This window comes from Eschscholzia californica, unplaced genomic scaffold (genome assembly GCF_041429995.1).
Source record: "Eschscholzia californica isolate CP2 unplaced genomic scaffold, dmEscCali1.0.p SCAF_1, whole genome shotgun sequence".
In the NCBI taxonomy this organism is placed as follows: Eukaryota; Viridiplantae; Streptophyta; class Magnoliopsida; order Ranunculales; family Papaveraceae; genus Eschscholzia; species Eschscholzia californica.
The window spans coordinates 70,945,930-70,969,279 of record NW_028238198.1 but is presented as its reverse complement, the minus strand read 5'-3'; the positions used below and the strand labels follow the sequence as shown (position 1 = coordinate 70,969,279).

At 35.5% G+C, this 23,350-nt stretch overlaps 1 protein-coding gene, 1 long non-coding RNA gene and 1 pseudogene across 4 annotated transcripts; all 3 read left to right on the top strand.

Moving 5' to 3' along the window:
- The first annotated feature begins 1,631 nt into the window (after positions 1 to 1,631).
- LOC147568784 (uncharacterized) lies at positions 1,632 to 5,347 on the top strand (annotated as a pseudogene). The gene is made up of 2 exons (XR_015237203.1): positions 1,632 to 2,834; positions 5,057 to 5,347. The product of XR_015237203.1 is annotated as an uncharacterized LOC147568784 (transcript).
- Positions 5,348 to 5,949: 602 nt separating this feature from the next.
- FIP2 (potassium channel tetramerization domain-containing protein / pentapeptide repeat-containing protein) lies at positions 5,950 to 13,347 on the top strand. Of its 2 annotated transcripts, none has more exons than XM_086667212.1 (11): positions 5,950 to 6,493; positions 6,962 to 7,071; positions 7,862 to 7,996; positions 9,181 to 9,348; positions 9,453 to 9,536; positions 9,875 to 9,921; positions 10,421 to 10,494; positions 10,886 to 10,944; positions 11,092 to 11,151; positions 12,202 to 12,282; positions 13,011 to 13,347. In XM_086667212.1, the coding sequence occupies exons 1-11, from the start codon at positions 6,454 to 6,456 to the stop codon at positions 13,062 to 13,064; spliced, it is 912 nt and encodes a 303-aa protein (XP_086523338.1). In that variant the 5' UTR covers positions 5,950 to 6,453; the 3' UTR covers positions 13,065 to 13,347. The 2 variants fall into 2 exon arrangements, with proteins under 2 accessions (XP_086523338.1, XP_086523334.1); XM_086667208.1 differs by having other exon boundaries at positions 12,984 to 13,347.
- Positions 13,348 to 18,032: 4,685 nt separating this feature from the next.
- Positions 18,033 to 18,879, top strand: LOC147568782 (uncharacterized). The gene is made up of 2 exons (XR_015237198.1): positions 18,033 to 18,490; positions 18,703 to 18,879. It is a non-coding gene; the product is annotated as an uncharacterized LOC147568782 (long non-coding RNA).
- The last annotated feature ends 4,471 nt before the right edge of the window (positions 18,880 to 23,350 follow it).

Below are 23,350 nucleotides of genomic sequence, written 5' to 3'. Positions count from 1 at the left end.
ACCATTGATAAAATCAATGGTCCAAATTTAAATAAAGGAGGGACTGATACGAAATCCATCACAAATGACGTACTTATTTTTAATAATCGAAACGAGTGACAGGTTCAACGCCAACTGGGCAGGAACGGCGACGTGGCTGGGGGGGTTCCCAGCTCCAAATGTGTCAGTTGGGAGTTCCCCAACAGTCACATTTGCCACCTAATAACGCTTTTATTTATTTTTTATCTAATTTCTTGTTAAAAAATCTTAATTGTTTCTAAAAAAATTATTTTAATTCTTTCTCTACATGTTTTTATTTTATTTTATTTAATCTTTTCAAAATTCTCGGTCTCTATAGAATAATATCACATTTTAATTTTATATTTGAAACTAATAATTTATAGTTGAAAATTGAAATCAAAAGTCCGCCCACATACAAAACAGATACACATAATTAGGGGTGGGAATTGGGCGGGTATGGGCGTCCGTGGGCACTTGAAGCATCGGGCTGGGCGGGTCGGACACAAAATTTCAACGGCTATTAGGGTAAGCGGGTTAATTGGGCGGGCAATTTTGAAATTCGCCTTGCTCATTACCCGCCCAAGCCCATTAAGAAGTTCGGGTAATTCGGGTATGGGCGGGCGGGTAGCGGGTAATCTCATTACTTGAAAAAAAAATCACTTTTTCCTCTTTTTTTATAAAATCTCGAAACACCTTTCTTGATTCTAAAGAGACAATGTGAGATTAACACTAGACGTTATTTGTGTTGTTCCTTTTAGGAATTTAATCTCACAATGAAAACTAATGAAGAATTCTCATGAGATATAATATAAACTTACCCCACTCTTTGTTCCCTCAAAGCCAAAGACTACTTCAGTATTCTACTAAGAATTCTCTTGGGCCATTGCAAAGCAATATATTGGGTTCGTGTGATTTCCCTTAAGCATATTGTTTACCATCTTAACTAAGCCTAGCAACATAGACAGCTGGGGCTTCATCAACCCATAAAGTTGATGTAATTTGGTTGGTTATCATTGGGTGAGGTTAAGTGGGTGCGGGCATGGGCGGGTGCGCGGGTAGAGGTTTTAACCCATGCCCGCCCACTAAAATTTGGCGGGCTGGACGGGTTGTGCCCGAGACGGGCACGGGCGTCCATGGTCATCGTTGGGCTCGGGTGCCCGTGGGCGGGTTCGGGCTCATGGGCAAAATTCCCACCCCTACACATAATCTAGATTTAGGAGCCTTTGTTGGAAGCTGGACATTAGAATTGAATAAAAAAATAGGGACTACCAAAACAGGGAGCCGAGCCCCTACACTGGACTTGCCCAAAGGGCATCTCCAATGCAACACTCAATTTGAAAAACTCAATTTGACACATAGGATTACTTGAGTTTTCAACAAAAAACACTCTCGAATGCAACACTCAACTAGAATGTCAATTGAGTTTTCTTTTGAGTATCTCAACATTTATTGTTGTATCTCAATTGGTCAAATCATTATTAAAGTAAGAAACAAGAATAAATATAAAGTACATGTTAATTTTTTTAAGTACTGCATTGGAGAAGTGTTTTGAATTGAAGATTTCAATGATGTCAACTATGAAAGAGAATCTCAATTCATATTTGACACATTGGATTAATTGAGTTTTTGTGGAATTTTGCATTTGAGATGCTAAGAACATTCGCATCAATAAAAATGCCGGGTGTCGATCGAGTGTAAGAATAAAGAAGCAACGATACCTAGTGAGGGTAGTTTAGTCTTTCACCCTCAAGTTAGCCCGCTCGGAATCCCTTTTGCTTCTTCCTTAACCCCGCTCAAAACCTCAGAGCCTCAAAATGACCGAAAAAGAGAATAGCTCTTGAAGGTCCCCTTTTCAAAACCCTAGATCTCGTCTTCTTCAGATCCTTCCCCATTTTCGCTCTCACCACACCCTAGCTTCTCCTAAACAATCAAAACCCTAAGTTTTAATCTCATCATCAAACCCCCGTAAGAAACTTTGATTTAGGGTTTTTACATCAATCGATCCAAAAATGTCGATGTCTAAGAGTTCAAAGATGCTTCAGTACATCAACTACAGAATGAGAGTAACCATTCAAGATGGTCGTCAACTTGTAGGTAAGTTCATGGCGTTCGATCGTCACATGAACCTTGTTCTTGGTGACTGTGAAGAGTTCCGTAAACTTCCACCGTTGAAAGGCAAGAAAAACGAAGAAAGAGAGGAACGAAGAACACTAGGTCTTGTTCTTCTTCGTGGTGAAGAAGTTGTTTCCATGACTGTTGAAGGTCCACCACCACCGGAAGAATCTAGGGCTAAAGCTGCCGGTGCCGCTGCAATGGCTGGTCCTGGTTTAGGTCGAGCTGCTGGTCGTGGAATAACGACGGCTCCACTTGTTCAAGCTCAGCCTGGTTTGTCTGGACCTGTTCGTGGAATTGGTGGACCTTCACCTGGTATGATGCAGCCTCAGATATCTCGTCCTCCTCAGCTGTCGGCGCCACCAGTGAGCTATCCTCCACCTGTGATTCGTCCTCCTGGTTTCCCTGGACAACAACCACCGCAGATGGCTAGAGGACCGCCACCCATGATGGGTCAATTTCCGGGCAGGCCTGGTGGTCCGCCGCCTGGACAGTTTGGAATGCCTCCACCATTTGGACAGAGACCAATGGGTCCTCCTCCTGGTATGATGAGAGGACCACCACCGCCTCAGCACCCTGGAATGCAAGGTCCACCACCTCCTAGGCCTGGAATGCCACCACCACCTGGTGGTTCTGTTCCAGTCTATGGTCCACCTCGTCCTGGAATGCCTCCACCACCTAATCCTCAACAGCAAAATCAGCAGCAACAATGAGTTAATTAGGTATCGTTTTTAACCTATTGAATATGAATTCCTAATATATTTATGTGTTTCTTATGTGGTTGGGTTTTACTTTATGGTACTTCTTGCGGAATTATTGCTTATTTGCTTGTTACTGAATGTCTATATATGATCACCAGAATGAAAGAGAAAATTAGTAGTAGTAATCTAAATCATTGTAAACTAACTATTGGTGTCCGGCGGTCTTCATTTTGTGAAGCCCACAGTAGTTGGGTAGTAACTTGTCCTTTTGGAGACTAGATTTCGGGTCTTATTGTATCAAAAAAACTGTCTTCATCTTTGAGTATTGGCATGAACCGAACAAGTAAGTGATATCACTGTTTGGTGAAGACTTGACTGTTGATGGTAAACCCTTAGTTCGATATTTCATTTTGGAAGTGTTTAGAATGTGAACTTCAGACTAGGTTTATTTCACTGAAATCTTTCACAATTTTGTGTTATTATCCATTCACAGCAAATTGGGTTGTTAAAATATGGGCCATAACTAGGAGTGGAAGAGTTTGCTGATGTTGAAATGATTAGTTTATATATCGAAATGATGATTTGTGTTTATCTTACAATCCTATGTAGATAGAACTTGTGAAGATAATTCATGCAACCAGCATAACTATACTTTAGAGGCATAGACTATATGAAACGTCTTATTTCTAAGTACTAATAGATAATGTCTTTAGCCTCGACATTGTTTTCCTTGATGAGGCAAGGTGTGGGCTCAAGGTGTATGGAAGTCTAACCTCAACTGCAGTAAATTTGTATGACAGCTGGGGTAAAAAGAAGAGAAGTGTCTAGTTTACTTACTACGAACATAGATATATCCTGATAAGCAAGTCAAGTAGCAAGTAAATAAGTGACCAACAAGTTGAAAACCAAGTAGTCCAAGTTATTAATCTCTAAGTCGTGTGCAATATACTACAAATCTAACTGCAAAGATCAATGTTGTAAAAATACCTTTTTTGCCTCAAGGCAGTTTGCTCACACAAAGAGAGGGGGCGCCTCAAGGCGTAAAAGCTACTATTTTTTTTTTGCAAGGAAAATGACATCAAATTATGTAAAAACATAACATAGTTTTCCTACTTTACTGCCATAATATAAACTCTCAAGTATTTAATGAACAAAAATACTAATGTCTTTTATGTTGTCCAACCACTAGAAAAAAAATTAAAGCAAAGTGAAAGAATTCTTAATAGTTGTATCTCTTCAGTAGTCAAGGCATACGTCTCGAACGTTTTTAAAACATTGGGAAAAATTGGAAATGGTAAAGATTTAGTTTTGCATTGTAACCATTAACCTCATATCTGAAATATTAGAGTGTTACGTTTTAAACCACAAATGGGCGTAGCATGGTAGGCATGTAGATGCATGAAATACAGCTAGATAAAAGTGTATGTGGAACCATGTGGTTGGGTTATTGGGTTGACAAAGCTGATCCCATGCCAATCTCTGGAGTTAAGGGCTTCCTGCTTAAGAGACTTAGATATCAAAAAAGAGTCATCCCGTTCAAAGACTTTCTGTATGACAAATGGTGTAATAGCTTTGAAGGGTGACCGATCCCGACCGAGACGACGTTGGCTGGTTGCTGAAAGTTATGTTTGAATGTATAGAATGTCTACTTTATTTTGATTTTAAATCAAATATTCTATCTTCATCTTGTTAGCTCTTTAGCGATTAATCTTCGTTAAGGTGAGACTTTGACAGGTCTGCTGTATTTTGATTTTTAACTCAAATAATGGATCTTCCTGAAGAGATTAACATTTACAACATTTAAATCAATTAATAATAATGTTCTGCATCACTTCGAAGTCATATATACTACATTATTATGAATTATAATACTCACCCCATGACCCATCGAACACATATTTGTTATTGGAACCCGAAGTCGTATTATCTATATTAAGTTGATATTTATTATTAGCAATTTCCATGGCCAGCTTGTGAAGCCCAGAATGTTCTGCAGCGAGTCCTCAGTCTTTTCATGTCGGTTGGAACATGAGAAAGATGGAGCTGCTAGAAAACATGTTTTGTACGGAAACTGTCGGAGCTTTGGGCATCCTACTCAATATTTGAGAAGTCCTGCATATTATTTACTTGATTGGGAGAATCCCATTTATCCTTGTGGGAGGCCAATATCCTTTGTATAGTCTTGATTTATTTAGTTCTTCGGCTCTGTTTCTCATTTAATTGATTTGCTCTCTAATTTACAGGTACAGTGCCATGATCTTTGAAGCATTTCAACCCTGAGAGAGATATCCAATGACAGACTTTTATATTGATAAAGTTAGGATCGAGGTTAGAGAGATGTTTACTTGTCATCTTATTTTTCCATCTACCAATGAAACCTTCACCTTTGTGAGAGCTTAATGTTCAGAAGTATGTAGAGAGATTGAATCAAGTTTAACGAACACCCTAGAAATCGTGTACTTTGTAGCTAAAACTTTTGAGAATGTTTGGTCAGTGCTTAAGAAGGCTTTTTAAAGAGGTGGTTTCTCTCTTAATTTTATGTATTGTTTTTCTTAGTTAGATCTGAAATCTGACTCGAGGGCTTAATTGTCTCGAGTGAGATTTTAGGTTTTTGTTTCATTCATGATGTCTTACTTGTCTGAATTGTTGATTTGGGCTGATTTTAGTTCTATTTGATGGTACAATGAGAAAAAAAAAATCACCATAGATATAATTGATGCATCTATTTCATATTAACAGAAAATAGTAGGTTCATTTAATTGTGTTGAAATCCGTGATAGAGCTTTACTTTGTCTGAAGAAATTTTGTTAGTTGTGTAGAGAACTTGAGATGGAGCTTTACTATGTCTGTTGGTATATGGGGTTTCCGCGTAAAGAAAACTGGCTTCTCCTTCCTGAAACCCATTTTCATCCGAGAATCTTTGATGAAAATGCTCGTGCACCAAATCTTTAAAAAAAGTCTTCTCATTTGAATCAGCTAACAGATTGTGTCATTAGAATCTACACGAAGAGAAAATGTTTACCCTTCCAATGATAGAAGACTTCAATTTTAATCCTTCATTGTCTTGATAGCAAGGAACAACTAGTGAAGAACTTAGACAATATCAAAGATTGAAAATGACAGTGGAGCGAGGTGGTTTTTTTTTTGATAGCTTTGATGCAGTTTGAATCAATTTGCATTTTTCCTTTCCAATCAAAAACATAAAAATTATTTGCACACTAAACTACAACAAAATATACGAAGATTTTTTGTTTGTGGGCACCATTCTGGTTTATCAACTAGGAAAACGGATCGGTCAGCGATTCGATCGAGGCCACGCCAGCCTAGAACTATAAATATCCTGGTCCGGCTTCGGACTGGGGCCGGTGCAGGCCATACTAGCCCACTGGACTCAAAACCAAAGCCGAACTTGGACCAGAATACAACCCAGCCTGGCTTTACCCGTATCTGGACCGGGCCGGGTCACCCTTAAACAGGCTCGGCCCCGTTTATCAAGAACACACAGATAACACTATCAAGGAGTGGCAGTTATTGAAATTTAAAACAAAAGTAGGGTTATTTACACAATTTCTATTCTCATTTCTTCAACTGCTGTTTTTCTTCTCCCCTGGCAGCTCAGAAACACAAAAAGAGGGGAGCGATGAGTTCTGCTCTTCCTTCTCTTGTTCGTCTCGACATAGGTAAGAATCTACAATTTTGACCTAAGTCCCTCATAATTCTATTTCTTAATTCATTAAGATCCAATTAACTATGACCTAATCAGGGGTTTTAATCGATTCAAAACCCTAAATTTCAATCTTCAATCTAACAAAACAGAAGAATGTCGATGTGTTATGAATTCATTAAAGAATGAGATTACATTAATCACTTAAAATTACCCATTTTTACGATTTTATGGATCTTAGCTCAGCTTGAGCCCTAATTTAGTAGAATTATTTGAAATTAGTAGTACTTGCTAGGTCTACCATAAATTTATCTCAGGAGAAGATAAAGATGAAGTTAAAGAGTTCAAAATGTGATTTTTATTTTTTTCTGTTAACTTGCCACACCAATTGAGTCATTTTGGGAGGAAATGTTGGTAAGACTAGCAATTACTTGTGAATCAGTTTGGAAATTTTTAAATCTACCTTCTCATGTTATGTTATCAGGAGGGAAGAAATTTTGTACTACAATTGATACCTTAACTCAAAGAGAACCTGATTCGATGCTTGCAGCGATGTTTAGTGGTCGCCATACTTTGTCTCAGGACTCTGATACGGTAGGAATTCTATCTCGTGGAAGTCATAATTAATTCTTCAAATCAGAAGTGGAACGAATCAGATAGCAGTCGAGAATTTCTAACTATTATAATGAAAGATGAATTCTTTTGTTGAAATCGATCAAACACGACAGAACGATGGGGGTTAGTCATGCATAGTTAGTACGATTGAAGACGGTGTCACTTCCCCTTCCCTAGGTCACTCAGTGCGTATTTGCAAATATCAGTAATCCTCACTTAACATCATGCTTCCGACATTGGAGTCCTATACGACCTCGTAGTATTCCTATACCTGCTATCATGCTTTACATAAAAATTGCAACGGATGAGTCTTTGCCTATGTGTTTATTGAGTGTGTTGGAAGTTTTTCTTTTCTAAATATAATATCCAAACTGATATTTGCGATCTCTATATTCATCACAATCATGTTAACTGAATATCAATAGTAAATGCGGCAACAAGTTGACTATCTGCTTCGGCATGCTTTCGCTTATGGTGAAAATGAAAACTATAAATTTTTTGTCTCCTGGACCATTTCGACACCTCAAATATTAGGTGTTCTAATTGCCCTGCTGATATCTGGGTAGGACATAAAATTTGATTTTGCAAAATTTAATACTTCATTTCTGAAAATAAGTAAACTAATATTGTGCAAATCTTTCAGCCCCTTAAAATTAACAACTTACAGGTATCCAAAATGACGTGGTTTCACCAAGTTACTCTCTCACTGAGAGTTCTATTTGTTACATATTGAGTATGCAGCGTGTTCAGTAACAATTAATTGCTGCAGGGGCTTGTATTTGTTGATAGAGATGGCAAACATTTTCGACATATTCTAAATTGGTTAAGGGATGGCGTTGTTCCATCTCTTAAAGACTCACAATATTCAGAGCTTCTGCGAGAGGCAGAGTATTATCAACTACTTGTAAGTCATATTCTCCCTCAGATTGGACATGACAGTTTTGGTTTTGATCACTGATGTATTCCAAGTGTTTTATGGACTATATCTCATAACAAGTTTACATGATAAATGTTGCTCTCTTTTTAGAAAACAAATATTTGTTGTATAAATAGGAGAGGGATATACAAAATGAGCATACAGGAAAAAAGGAAAAAGAAAAAAAAGTCAATGGCACCAAAAGTAGTGAAGGGATAGAGTCATCAGCTTAACATTGTCCACACCTGTTCTCTCCCCTTTGAAGATCACACTATTTCCCCCTGTCGTATAGATCAAATGAGCGCATGAGGAATCAACCTAAATTTTTTTTCTCTTCTATGTAACCACTGCTATATCCAATCCTAAAACCAAATCATTCTGATCTCTAAGTGGCATCGACACCTCTTCGTGGGAGTTCATAAAAAAACTCATATGTGCCACACAAGAGAGCATTGAACCAAAATATGATCTACTGACCTCACAACCCTTACAAAGAACACATTATTCTCAAGAATACGTCTGTTCAACTATCCATTGTCGGAATTCGAATGAGACATTTGCTCTCCTTAACCTGTCTTCTATGTATTACTACATTTGTGGCTACTGTTAACTTAAATTGTTCCTCTTTGCATGTTTCCATGGTCTCCCGTGTCCTATGATCTCATCACTCTTAGTCATGTTTTAACTTTTCCGTTCAAGCTGCAGTTTTACATTTGAAAACAACCTAAGTTGGCATTCCTTTATTGCGTAATACAGCTACTATGTCCATGTCATATTCAGTTCTAAAATCTGTCCCTTGTTAATTTTGGTTATACTCTTTAGTCTTTATTTACATTTTCTGTATTATATTTACATGTGCTCGCCCTCTCTTGTTTCCACTTTTCATATTTTCTTTGGAAAAGCAATCTGTCAAATCTCCTGGAGTCATTAGCACTAATTCTTTGAGCAAGCAACATCTTACTCATTGTATGCTTGCATTTTGTTGTGTTGTTTTGCTAGCTTGTTTAGGATCTAAATATTTTCTCTGAAACATGACAACGATTACTTGTTATTTCAAATATCTGCCTCTTATTATTGTCTACTAGGCATCTAAGAAAGGTTTTTTTTTGTCTATTTCTATGTTAAAATAGTCTACAAGTGGAAATCTCCATGTGTTGTGAATGCAATTTCAGGGTTTGGTTGATGGAATAAATGGAACTTTAAGTAGGAGGAAGGAAGACGACCTATCCAAAGATGATTTAAAAGCTGAATTGACTCGTACTGACATCATCAAATGCATTCAGTCAGAAAAAGTCAGATTCCGTGGATTGAATCTTTCTGGGCTTGATCTTTCTAAATTGGTAATATGTCTGACAGCTAACCGTCATTTAACTCAAATTGATCTGTTTCTGGCACTCGGTATCTCCGAATTATCCATTTAATCAGATGTATTCTGTTTCTATAGGACCTATCATATGTTGACTTCAGCTTTGCGAGCCTTAAAAATATATTTTTCTCACGTGCAAACCTTCAATGCGCTAAATTCAAGGTAAATCACCATTTCGATATTTGAATTTCTTCACATTCTTGATTTTGCTGAACGACTGTCACCTTCCGCATTTTATGTTATGGTTCTTCGCAAGCCATTGTCTTAATTGTAATTAGTGAACAAAATGGTACCTATCTTAATTTCGAAAGTTTGCACTTCTTACAACGCTTTGGTGGCTTGGTAATGGGCTTTTATGATTCCTCTATTTTAAGTTTCAATGGTGAACTTTAACCAGCTCCTTGAATCGCACTTTAGCTAAACATCTTTTTGTTGATCTTAGATACTACGTTTACTCCATTTTTTGGTGGTTCCTTTCAAGCTTCTGTCTCATATTGCAGGATGTGGATGCTGGTGGTTCCATTTTTCACAATGCGAATCTACGCGAGTAAGTCACTTTATGAAGGATCCAAATATATGCTCCGGTCTTTTTCTTTAGAAGTTTATGCAACTGGTGTTGTAAAGTTAGTGGCTTGGTGCATATTTGATGCTCAAGCAAAGATCCTAAAGAATCATTTACTGGATACGGTGTTTCCCTTGTCTATGTAAATAGGGTTTAAGCAGCTTCAGTAGTAGTGATGCTGCTAATGCATCTCTTTCCTTTGTTTTTCCTTATAATTCTCTTAAATTCATCATGCTCATATGTGTTACAACTCCTCTGCCCAACTTTGTTAGCAGCAGTAACCAGTGTGGTGATTCTTATATACTTAATTTCCAGCAGTCAAAATGTTTGTTATCCTAAAGCCTAAAGGTACCCAAGAAGTGGATAAAACCAGTTTGGTGTAGTCTATTTCACAATGTTCTTATCGTTCTTTTTTTTCATAGAATTTTGAAAGTCATACTTGTTATCTCTTTCCCACTTAATATTTTTGTCATGGCTAGGGAAGGTGCGAATTTACTGGTGCAAATTTACGTGGAGCCTTATTAGCTGGGGCAAATCTGCAAAGTGCAAATTTACAAGGTATTAATGATTTTTCTTTGTTATTTCCCCAATCCTGTAAAGTATAACAGTTATTCCTCTCTCCATTCTCTTTCGAACTGGATACACCTTCTTCAAATCTTCATGTTACACTTCAAAGCTCTGAGTCCGAGATGATATATACTCGAAGTTTCCTATCCTTAGTCTCTAGCCCTTAAAACATCTATTTGTACCTGTTGCCCGAACTACCCTCAACTGGATTTATCTGTTAAACAAATTTACTTCATGTTCTCAGATTTTGCTTCTCTCATTGGTTTAGCCAGCTTATCTCATAAAACAAAAGTCACTGTATTTTTCTTTTACGTAATCCAAAAGTTTCTTTCTTACAGAATAGATGCTTTCGATTCATAGTTGACTGTTTGTAATTTTTCAGATGCATGTCTGATAGATTGTAGCTTCTGTGGAGCAGACCTCCGTACAGCGCACTTACAGGTAGAACCATCACTATTAAGTTCAAAAGATTATCTTTTTACTCTTTTACGTGTATATGTTTTCATTCTTTTCTTTTCCTTTCATCTCAGAACGTCTGTTTAATAAGTACTCCCTCTAATCCTATTAAATATGTGTTTTTTTTTTCAGACAGCCGATCTCACTAATGCTAATCTAGAAGGAGCAAACCTAGAAGGAGCCAATTTGAAGGTAAATTTGTCGTTTCCATAGGTAGATATAACCAAAACCTTTTATAAGTTTCGATCCTTATCAAACAAGATAGAGTGACATAGCTTGTCTTTTTGGCAAATATAAATAGTAGGGGAACCTCAATTAGTTTGAATTTTTGTCCTTCCAGTAACTAAGTTTTCATATGTTTTTATTATGCATTCTTGGCCAATACTGAAAAAGGGATTGCTATTCCTTATTAGTCTAGATGTAATTGTGTTTTAGTGGTTTAATAATGTATAACTACGAGGTCAGTGATATATGTGTAGCACTAATACTTTATTTGCATATAAGCTATAAGTGAAACTAAAAAAAAAAAAAAAATCCTCGCTCATTTGTTGAATCTCAGATTCATGTTTGATCTGGTTGATTAGGATAACGGGGCGAAGTTACAACAAAACTTTAATAGCTGATGTAGTGCAGTTTTAGATTTGGAACTATACATGTCTTCTCAATAACCAATTATCTATGTAGGTCCTTTTTATATTCTATGTCAGCCTATGTCTTAGTAATATCTCAATTATTTGTTAAAACACACAAGCAAGAGCAGAAGATGCACATTGTAGGGGAAGTTATGTATTAGGACTGAAACTTTATGAAGTCATTCCTACTTAGATCTTTTGTGTTTTCTTTTGCACGTTGTATCCCCTGTTCCTTAACTCATATCTCGTACTGATCAATACTAAATAAAGAAAAGTTTATTCATTGCTATCCGTTTATTATGTTTCTTTTTGGCACTTGGCTCACGTTATAACCTTAGTATTCTCATCCTCCGTGATGATCTGGGTGTATCAATCGCGCTTTACCTATTTATCGTGTAATTTCTCTCGTTGCCCTTCAGTCGTTCCTGGTTCTGCATTTATTATACTTTTTACCTGCTAGCTGTGATTGTTCTTTGTTTTCTTTTCTTTTCATGTTTAGTATTTTGTTAACTGTATAAACGAGAAGTCATATTTTTTTTCTGTACTTTTGATTATAACTTAGAAATTTTCACCTCTTTATGATGTGCCTATTTTCTTAATTAACCTACAGGGTGCAAAATTAACTGGTGCAAATCTACGGGGTGCAAATCTTCAACGAGCTTACTTACGATATGTTGATCTTCGTGACGCAGTAAGTAGATGTATTTCTGAGTATTAAACTATTTACTTATTATGCTCCACCATTTGACATGCTTGAAGGCGACTTAACCATTGATTTGGTCACATCATGTCTACACTAAACTAAACACTATATGCATCTAAAATGTATCTCTCCCAGGAAAAGTTATTATTGTTAAACTATAAGTAAAGCTTATTAACTGAATCTAGATGACCTTGGTTTGACATAGCTCTGATGTCTGATTATTTTCGTGTTCGGTTAACTTTTTTTATTTATTCAATTTTGTCTTCCTGGAACCTTTTTTTGGTAAAACCCAAGCTTAGTACTTCTTAAAAATGGACTCCGTAAATATTGTGATAGGGAATTAATTCAGCGGTATGAAGACGGTAAGGTTGTTATAAACCGAGTCAAGAAAGTGCTCATTGACGACCCCAATCCTTTTATGGTCAGGGTGATATTTAACTAGCGAAGTGTAATTTATCTTGGTTATCAATCTTGTCACTCCCGCTCGCTACCACATTTCTCTCTTCTTCACTTTTGAACTTTGAGCCTGGGCATGTCCATTACCCATATCAGTTTCTTGACATGTAATGATGTGTCTTAGCATAATCCTACTGCATATACCAACTTTTTCACCTAAATTACATAGGTTTTCTTCCGAAGCTTCGTTTATGTTTAGTTACAATCGTGCGATGTACTTCCTGCACTCGCAGTTACCATTTTTTACTGTATGGTATCAGCACTTGGAAGAAGCAAAAATGGATGGTGCAAATACTCTTGGAGCGATCAGATGATAGCTGATGAAATCCAGGAGACCTATGATTGCCAGCCCAAGGAAGATCTGTAGAACAAGAACAAGCAACAGGTACTGCTCCTCTTTGTGTTCTAAGCTTGTATGTCCAAAATATACATACATAACTGTTCTCATCACATTTGGGACCTAGAGTATTTCCAAAATTATGTATTAGACAAAGAAGAAAAAACTAGGTCAAAACCAGAATGAAACTTGTAAATGGTTTGAGACGCTTTCTTAGCCAACTCGATTGTTTTCTTCGATGTATCATCAATATTTATCTATCTTGTTCTCCTGCCTTCTGCTTTAACATTTTACACGTGTTCACATGAAAAGGATCAATGATATTTTCTTGTTTTGGTGATATTCTCTTTATGTCTACTCTAATTCTCGTGTTCATACTTCATATATTTCACGTGAGTCCTGTTTTTTGGTGTAAATTTGATGTTTCTTTCTGATCTTTTTTGCATTCATCTTTTATATTTCATGTGAGTCCTGCAGAATAGTAAAAGCCAATCTAAAGTGCCAATATAGGGTTATTTAGTGTATAGACCCCAGTTATTTACCTATATTAGGGATCCACCCCCAAAACGATAATGTTTTAGGGGTTACCCCCCATTCTCTATTTTCCGTCAAAAGCCCGTTAAGTTGCGAGCGTGCCAGTCACGTGAGCTTCCTTTGACAAATTTTGCCCTCTCCATCAGCTTTACTATTGGGGGTCTTTCCCTAAATAGTTGTTTTACAGTGGGGGTCATTCATCATTTTAATACTACTTCCTATTTTGTCATAAGAAAGTTGTGATTTTAGTGAAAACAAAGTTCAACTCTCTTCCAAGTGAGTAACTAGGTCGAGGTTTAACCTGGGTTTGGAGTTCAGCTATAATGGAGTTCTAGAAAAGAAGGTTTCAGATAAATGCCATCTAAAATTCAGAAGTTTTTCAATCTTTTTCTCTTTTTCTCAAGATCAGACTGTTATTTGTGTAATGTAGTTGGTACTTCAATCTGTTCAAGATCAAGAGAAAAAGATTGAAATACCAACTACATTACATGAATAATAATCTGATCTTGAGAAAAAGAGAAAAAGATTGAAAAACTTTTGAATTTTTTTCAAAAGCAAAGAACTTTTGCTTAATTGCTTCAAATTCAAGATCAAGTACTAAATTGAAGAACACAAATTTACAAAGAAAACATTAAAATTGAGCATAATGACTCAAACCTAACAATTATCTCCAATTTTAGCTAGCATTTATCTGAAACCTTCTTTTCTAAACTCCATTATAGCTGAGCTCCAAAACCCAAGTTAAACCTCGACCTAGTTACTCACTTGGAAGAGAGTCGAACTTTGTTTTCACTAAAATCACAGCTTTCTTATGAAAAAATAGAAAGTAGTATTAAAATGGTGAAGGACCCCCACTGTAAAACAACTATTTAGGGAAGGACCCCCAACAGTAAAGCTGATGGAGAGGGCAAATTTGTCAAAGGAAGCTCACGTGACTGACACGCTCGCAACTTAACGGGCTTTTGACGGAAAAATAGAGAATGGGGGGTAACCCCTAAAGCATTATCGTTTTGGGGTTGGATCCCTAATATAGGTAAATAACTGGGGTCTATACACTAAATAACCCGCCGATATATTTGGGGCCATTTACCCAGAAGTGTTTATGCCAGTTCTAGGTTTTCATGCTTGATAAATATTTAATGCCCGAAGATTACTACCCGATTGGAATCGAGAACTTTCAATACTAATTGGGTATACTCAATGGGTACTCAACACCGATTTTAATAGGTGGTTGATAGATTCTTTCACAAATTTTTAATGTCTCTAATGCTAATTCTGAATTAATTATGTTCTTATTACGCGTAACAACAAGGCTACACAACCCGCCTTTAGGAACTCCCACTTGAACCGCATGAGTTTTTCACTTAGGTGCCCTTTGTTTTTATATAAATCTGAATTAGTTTTATGTGAAATTTTATTTTATTTTATTTTTTATTTTTTTTGTTGAAATAAGTGAAATTTTATTTGTTTTATATGCTTTTATTTTAAGCTCTTGAAACAAATATTTGTATCCAATAATCTTTTTAGCTTATATAACTAGTGGGAATAAAGAAAAATGGTTTTAAGGTCTGAATTTATTAGAGAAGTATATAGATGCAAATAGCAAATTATACGTGTAAATTATTCTTAGGTTGGTTCAGATTTTAGATTCAAACTTGAAACGAAAACAAACAACACTTTTTAGTAAAATGTTCTTAATTGTTAATCAAAATTATATAATAAAATTTGTTGTAAATTTTAATAACTCAATCACATGTTTTTGCTTAATAAGTTGTAATATAGGTTTTCGAATGAAGTATAGTCTCTCTAACAAACTGTAAAAATGATTAAACAAAAAATCTTTATAAAATCGAAAAGTTCTTGAATACATAACGTTTTCTATAAATTTAGGATTTTATCCTTATATCATAGAATCGTTCCTTTTTAATAAGTTGTGGATGATAAAATATCTAAACCGAAAATGACACTTTGATTTTTTCTATCTTTCTTCGTTAGAGTCTAGTCCAATTTCTTTCTTATTCACGAGGTATTAAAGATACGCAATTTTCATGAAGTTGGAAGAGAGAAATAACAATTTCATCCATGTAAACAATGTGATTTTATCACTTATGAATGGAAATGACACTTTGATACATACCCCTACATTCTAAGATTTCTAACTTCTTTTTTTGTTGAAAAGATAAGATTTCTAACTTGAAAGTGCTTTAACAAAAAAAAATTGAAAGTGAAAAGTCCTACATAAAGTCAGGGTCTTAATGGCCTATTGGACTTTCAACAAAACAAAAAGAAAATACCTTCATCAAAAAAAAAAAAAAAAAAAAAAAAATAATGGCCTGTTGGAACTTTTTTCCATGGCTCTTAAGCTATTTGCAATGTTTCATGTTGCTTGGTTGCAAATTATGTGTTTATTTCCCCTAATAATGCACAAGCTGATTTTTTTCAACCCACTAGCTGAACCGAATTTAATTGTTTTCTTGGGTTTTCCAGTCTTAAAAACATTATCCTTTTAGCGTGTCCTTTATCTATAATGAGTCAAGAGCTTTTAAATATACATTACACTCTACAAAATATTCCTTGTCAACTCAGTCTATTTGATGTGAATATGATACAAAAGTATTACTATATAATATGGTCGGTTACTATTCACTGTATCCCCCCACTTGAAAAATTAAATACATTAAAAAAAATATTCAGACAATACTGTTTCTTTAACGCGTATGACATTTTGAAATATCATTATTTATTTTTTAAATACAAAGTGTTTCGGCCCAACACATCAATACGTGGACTTAACTGATAGGATCGCGTGTCTGTTACAACATTTGAAGAAGCTTCCACCCATCCAAATGGGAGCATTGGCTCTTGCTATATTTTGACAACATTTTACCATGCTTACCGATCATAGACCTTTTTTTTTTTTTTTTTTTGATGAGAATGATCATAGACCTGTTGATTATTCCAATATCTTAACTTTGATTGGATAAGAAAATGTACAAGTGTAGCAAAGAAAATACAAAAAGATCTAGTAGTGAAGAAGACAAAGTTGGTGTCACATCCCATCTTTAACAGAGTCATGGGCATCATTTAAATTGATATTTTGACAAAAAGTATAAATGAGAGTGGGATAATATCTAATGAGGGACAGACATGTGTAAATGCCTACTTTTAATATTCCTAGTGTCCCCTAATCGCATCACTCTGCTAGTATTTCGATATATTATTTTCTTAAGAGTGGTCATTTCTGTATAGTCTCTCTCCCCATCCTGATATTTTTGAGATTGTGGTGTTGGAATGGAAGTTGGGATCTTTTCCTTTTTGAATATATTATTGTGTAGAGACAATTAATCCGATGGATGGGTTTTAACTTGTATGGATGATATATGGGATAAGATTCTGCTCATAGAGAAAAACAACGGGTCAGTGCAACTGCAGTTATATCGTAACTTTAAGACTATAACACTAATTTCATCCTAAAAACTTGTTTGTTCAATTAGTTGGTGAGACGGTATTCATGGACTCAAGTCTACAAGGTCATAATAATTCCTTCCTTAGCTATTAGAAATTGGTACTAGTAGTCCAAAAAATAATATTAGAAGGTAAAGAGAATGATAGTTTCAATAGATTCAATACACTAAAAACTAAGAGGTAGAGTGATAGACTCACAAGTCCACAGGGCCAAGGTGGGTCTCCCATTGCTCATAATTGTCCAAACATGGGCATAGTCAAAACATCTGATATTTCATAAACAATGAACCAAGTCGTGATTTATGTCAAAATACCAAAAATTGGCTTTTCATTTAATTCGAACACAAATGGGTTATTGACTTACCAAGAGTTTGTAATAAAGGTCAACACACCACATTAAATACTTAACCACATTATATAGTACTACTGTTATACTATTTCAAAGCACTCAAAGTATTTTTTTTTTTTTTGAATTGTTTAGCGTGTGCTTCGAACCCTTGACCTCTACGTGAAAGATTATATCGCTTACCACTCCAACCAAAACACTCAAAGTAGTTTCACCAATACTTTCTTGTTTTTTGTTGAAACAAGTAAAACCTAAAACATAGCTAAGCGAGTAAACCAGATTCTTCCTAAGTCGGAGCCTCGGAGGGTATATGAAGTCCAAACAAGAGGTTAATAGACTTAAGAGACCCGAAAAGTTGGGTTTCAGGGACACTTTTGTGCACCTAAATCTGATATTAAACCAAGTGGAAGGTCAATTTTATGGCTATCCATCAGCCGATGTGCATCTCAAGACAATGCCACGACGTACATCTTGATTCTTGGTAATCACCATAGAATACATCGTGCAGTACACACGCTCACCATGTCGGTTAGAAATTTTAAAGGGTATTAAGGTAAATTCAATTTAAATAAAGAAAGAAGATAATGTTTATCGAATTATAAATGGAGATTTATAAGATATTTTCCCGCCTATAAATAGGACCATTAGGTTTACTTCCATTTCTCATCAACTACCAATCTTCTTCATCTTCCATATCAAATATTCTGAAAGTTTTAGAGAGAGAGAGAGAGAAAATGGCAGGAATCATCAACAAAATCGGAGAAGCACTACACATTGGAGGAGAGAAGAAAGAAGGAGAAAAGAAGCACGAAGAATTAGAAAAGAAACAAGGAGATTATAACAAAGGAGAAAGTCATGGAGAAAAGAAAGAAGGATTTGTAGAGAAAATCAAAGATAAACTCAAAGGAGAAGGAGATTCTGAAAACAAAGATGGTGAGAAAAAGAAAAAGAAGAAGAAGGAAAAGAAGGAGAAGAAAGGAGATAAGCATGATGGTCACAGCAGTAGCAGTGACAGCGACAGCGATTAGATGATGATGATGATTGAATCATCAGATAAGGTACTAATTTGATTGTTAATTTATCAGATCTGACTAAAAATTAGCTCATCCTGTTCATCTTTTTGTGAATTTTCCATTTTGTTGATTTGTGCCATTTTTTTATCCCTTTTAAAACGGTTTGATTGAGAATTAGTGACAGATCTGTTGAATCTGATAATGATGATGATGATGATGAATTGATTTATAAAGAATTGATTGTGTTTTAATTGCAGGGAATGAAGAAAGGAGGTGGTTTAAGGAAGAGGAGGCAGTCTTCTTTGAGTTGTTCCTCTCTCTCTCTCTATTTTTTCATGTTTTTATCTGGTGTTCATATATTTAAACAGCAGTTGAATCAAATCCTGTGTAATGATTTCTAGTATCAAATAAAATATTACTACTCATTTGCATAATCAACTCTCTTCTCTCTCTTATCTTCCAAGAACCTCATATGGAATGGACCATGTGAGAAGCGAGAATCATCCCACAATTGTGACACCCTAACCCTAATAACTCATTTATATATATTGTCTCGCATTTAAACACTCAAATCCAAGTCCATGGAACTATGAGAGTTCTCTACATATGTAGTTGGAAAGACTATTGTATCCTGAGAGACAGATTTGTATGTAAACCATTTAAGGTTGTGGGGCTAAACTTTCCCATTTGCATATGGGAATTTCAGTGTGCGCACCCTCCTTAGCTTTAGGAACCCGAGTGCTTTTTGGCTCTAGTGGATAGTGCATCTACTGCGCAATATAGAGGTTATTCAATATCTAAACAAAACAAAGGAACCAAATGAAAAAAAATTTACTTGTCGTTTAAACCGCAATAGAGGTTATTCAATATCTAAACAAAACAAAGGAACCAAATGAAAAAAAATTTACTCGTCGTTTAAACCGTTAGAGCAACTCCAACCCGGGCCTGGCTGAGGCCAAAATTCAAATTTTTGGCCTCAGCCAGGCCCTCCAACCCTAGTCGGTTGTATATACACAAAACCAACAAAAGTGTCGGTCTCCGAATAATTTTTCAACCTTGGAAAAAAAATATTATTTCGAAAATAGTTCAAACACGTATTTTGTATGTACACAAAACCACACACGTTTCTCGCACACCAACAAAAACGTCACACACGCATTTTCCATGTGAACAAATTTTCGACCTCAAGAAAGGCTGGGGTTGGAGCTGAATTTTTGAGGCTGATCTGAGGCCAAAAATTTTGGGTGAAAAAGTGGTTTTTTTCGACCTAAGACAGACTGGGGTTGGAGTTGCTCTTATACTTAGGGTTATTCACACTCACAGTCTTGACCTATGTTTATCTTCATACACTCATTTCTCACATTTAGTTAAAAGTATATCCGTCTGTAACAATTACGGGCACATTTGAATGTAATCGGAAAGATAACTATGATTTAGATGTCCGGAAGTCAGTACTCATCTTAGTGACAGAAAACTTAGAGCAAAATTTTATAGAGATAACTCTATGTTTTTTGTTGGTCAGACGATTATCATCGGCATGTGAACTAAATCAGGAAGATGCATCCGATTTTAGTGTTTTTTCATATGTACTCATCCTACCGTTGAAAACCCGAGAGTAATATATAGTTTTTGTTTTTTGTCCGTAAGATGGCTACCGACTCCATGTAAATTAAATTTGAAAGATAACTCAAGTTTAAATTTTGTTCACTGGTACTCATCCTACTGACGGACAACCGAGAGCAATGAAATAAAATTCAAAAGAACTAAATAAAACCTAGACCTAAACATTTCGTTCATATTTATTTGTAAATTGAAGAACATTTACATGTATATGTAACTTTGATCATGGACAGAAAAAATTAGAGAATATCTACATTTGCTATATGAACGACTTAGTCGACCTATCTAAAAGTCACAAGAAGTTAAAAAACGAAAGCATGTAGGTCGAGGAATAAAATTTCATTATCAATCAGACTTTAACATACACCCCACCGTCTTAAAGTAGTGACACTTGCATATCTTTTCCTTGAAAAATTCAAAGGTATCCACATTGATGAAATTATTGGCCTCCTCGTTCTAATATTCTTCACAAATAGTACCGCTAAAATATCAAGAATCCATAGAAGAAGAAAACAAAGTGTCTGGAATATTTGAGAAGTGATCATCATACATGAAATGCGAGAAACAATCAGTTTTATTTGGTTTCAAAGGTCGCGGAAACAAGCTGACATGAATGTTAAACAATCGACGAGACACCTAAATTATGTTGTTGTGTATCTCACACATATATTCTCTTACCCGCCTGCAGTTTCGTGTCGAAGGGTGTATATACCTATTGAACTGGTGCGATGTTTATGCTCTTGAATTTTCTCTACAACAAAAAAACCGATGCACCACTTTCACTGAAAGCACTTGACTCGAAGATTATGGAATGTTTCCACACATTTTTAGTGGGTGATTTAATTGTCATGGTCATTTTGTTTGAATCAAAATAACGATATGAACATTCTACATTTTCAAAATTTCCACCAATAAAAAACTAATGCAAAATTAAAACGTAGAAGGTGAAATTAAAGGCAAATACTAATATGATTTCGGGATGTTCCTCCCAGACCAAAAAACTCGTAATGCTGGTGTAGCAAGTGGTGAAAAGGAAGAATAAATTGAGTGAAATCCTTATGTTTTCGAAGTGATAGATATTTTTCTTATTAGTTTGGTTCTAATTGACTAAGTAGTGAGTGTGAATGAAACTTGACCGGTGAAGAGTGAGTGGCATGAAGCAACAATGAGTGTATATAAATTTGGGAGATGCTAGAGTTACTTAGAGGATGACATAATGACGTGGAATTCACTAAAAGACAAGATTTTTTCAAAGTCTGACTACTGTGGGGACCGCTTTTATTTTTAAATGAAGAAACACGTCATCCTCTAAGTACCAATTTCTAAGTCACTCTAAATTTTTCCTTCATTGAAATACATATTCACCGTAAGGAATTAGTTGCAGCGAATTACATGGGCACCACGTAAATAGAAAGACCATTCATCATAACTAAAGGCACCTCGTCCAATGAAGACGTTGCCTTTTTGTGGCAAACCCCTAAGGCCCGACTTGTACCAACTCCACTGTTCTTTTAGAAAAAAGGAAGAAGATGATGGTGTAAGTCATCGTCTTCACCCTCACAAACCACCACCATTTGCCCCTTTCATCTCTCTCAACACCACCATCTATCTCTCATAACCCATTTGTCACAAATGAAGTGAAATGGTAAGGGGAGAGAACGATAAATGAAACAAAAGAATTATGTTGGTAAAGGTAGTAGTGGTGGTGATGTTGAAAACTAACACCGTTAAATTTTAACTCCAACATAACTTAATATATTGAATTAGATAAAATTTGAATCCCACGTGTCCAAAAAGCAGATCAATCATGATCCGATGATGATGTTCATCCTCGTATATGACCCGTAACCTGCAATACTAATTAAACTACTCAGGATGTCGACAATCTTTGAATAGAGTGATTAGGAAGTTAGTTTTTACAATCTCAGACGCATATTCGAGATACGGTATATATTTTCTTTTTAGGGAGTAAAAAGTATCTGACATTAATTTCTGGTTCAGATATAGTTGACCTATAAAAGCAGAACAGGTATACCACATGACTAAAATTGACTAAAGAAATACACAAAAAAAAAAAATGTAACTAAGTCAAGTGAAATGTGAATGTAGCCATTAGAGAGAGATTGAGTGTATAAAAATTTCCCAAAACCAAACTTAGCAAGTTGTTAGCTTATGGAATTATATATGCACCCGATTTAGTTGTAACAAATTATATGGGCAACCCATAAATTACTAAAAGACAGGCCACAACGACTAAAGACACCCCCGTCCAATTGTTTGCTGTTCCATGTTTATGTCAATACCCTACTTGGACCAACTCCACTTGAGGAAGAAGATGATGGTAAAAATCTTCATCTTTACTACCACCACCGTCACTAACCACTACACTCTCAAACGAACCACCATCAAGACCAAGGATGAATTTCTAGTTTTGTTTGACGGGGCCAAAAAATTTTTGAATCATAGAAAATACTATTCAGAAATATAAAAATACAGAATTTATCACCTCAGTCAAATTTTGATGTTTGACGTGAATCGTCGTGTTGTGCTTTCTTGGAAGTTTAGTTTCGCAATATTTCATTAAAAGTCTTGGATTTTTTTACGCTGCTCTGCTACTCAACCAAATTTGTGATGAGGTTGCTCTCTCACCTCTTTATCTAAACCGTCAATTAATGATTAACGATCCAAATAAGAACAAATGTACAACATAAAATTTCATATTCCCCGAGGGTTACGGGGAAATTTCAATATAATAAAAAAGAATTACGATCAAATATTAATTGCAAAAGTTTGATTATGTTTCCAATTATATATTGCCAACGATCTACATCTGATTGTGTTAGATGTCTTTTTTTTTGTTGAAAGATTGTGTTAGATGTCTAGATTTGTCTGGATTACGTCATAATTAAATAAAGTTTTCGTGTAATTAAAAAAGACGGACCAAGTAGCAAGTAAAAAAGACGATTTACACACTATGTTTAGGGTTTGATATAAATGCCCGAAAACTTTATTTAATTCAAGCTAACAAAATATCGGGCCTAAAATGACACCCTGACTCCGCCCCAAGTGGTTACTAAGTTTTTTTTTTTTTTTTTTTTTTGTTGAAGACAAGTGGTTACTAAGTTGGTTAAAGCTATTCATTTAGGACATATATTCATTCTTCTTTAATTTATATATATTCTAAAAAAGAAAATCGGAGTTCAACAAAAAAAAAAAATCGGCTTGAAATGTATCCCACCTAAAAGCCGACCAAGTACAGCACGTGATTAAAATAGCACAACATCA

What these genes read in the sequence shown, in the direction of transcription:
- FIP2 (XM_086667208.1), top strand. Translation starts at nt 6,454, where the DNA reads ATGAGTTCTGCTCTTCCTTCTCTTGTTCGTCTCGACATAG. An exon ending in TCTTGTTCGTCTCGACATAG is followed by an intron (nt 6,494 to 6,961) that starts GTAAGAATCTAC and finishes TTATGTTATCAG; the next exon opens with GAGGGAAGAAATTTTGTACT. An exon ending in TTCAATGCGCTAAATTCAAG is followed by an intron (nt 9,537 to 9,874) that starts GTAAATCACCAT and finishes CTCATATTGCAG; the next exon opens with GATGTGGATGCTGGTGGTTC.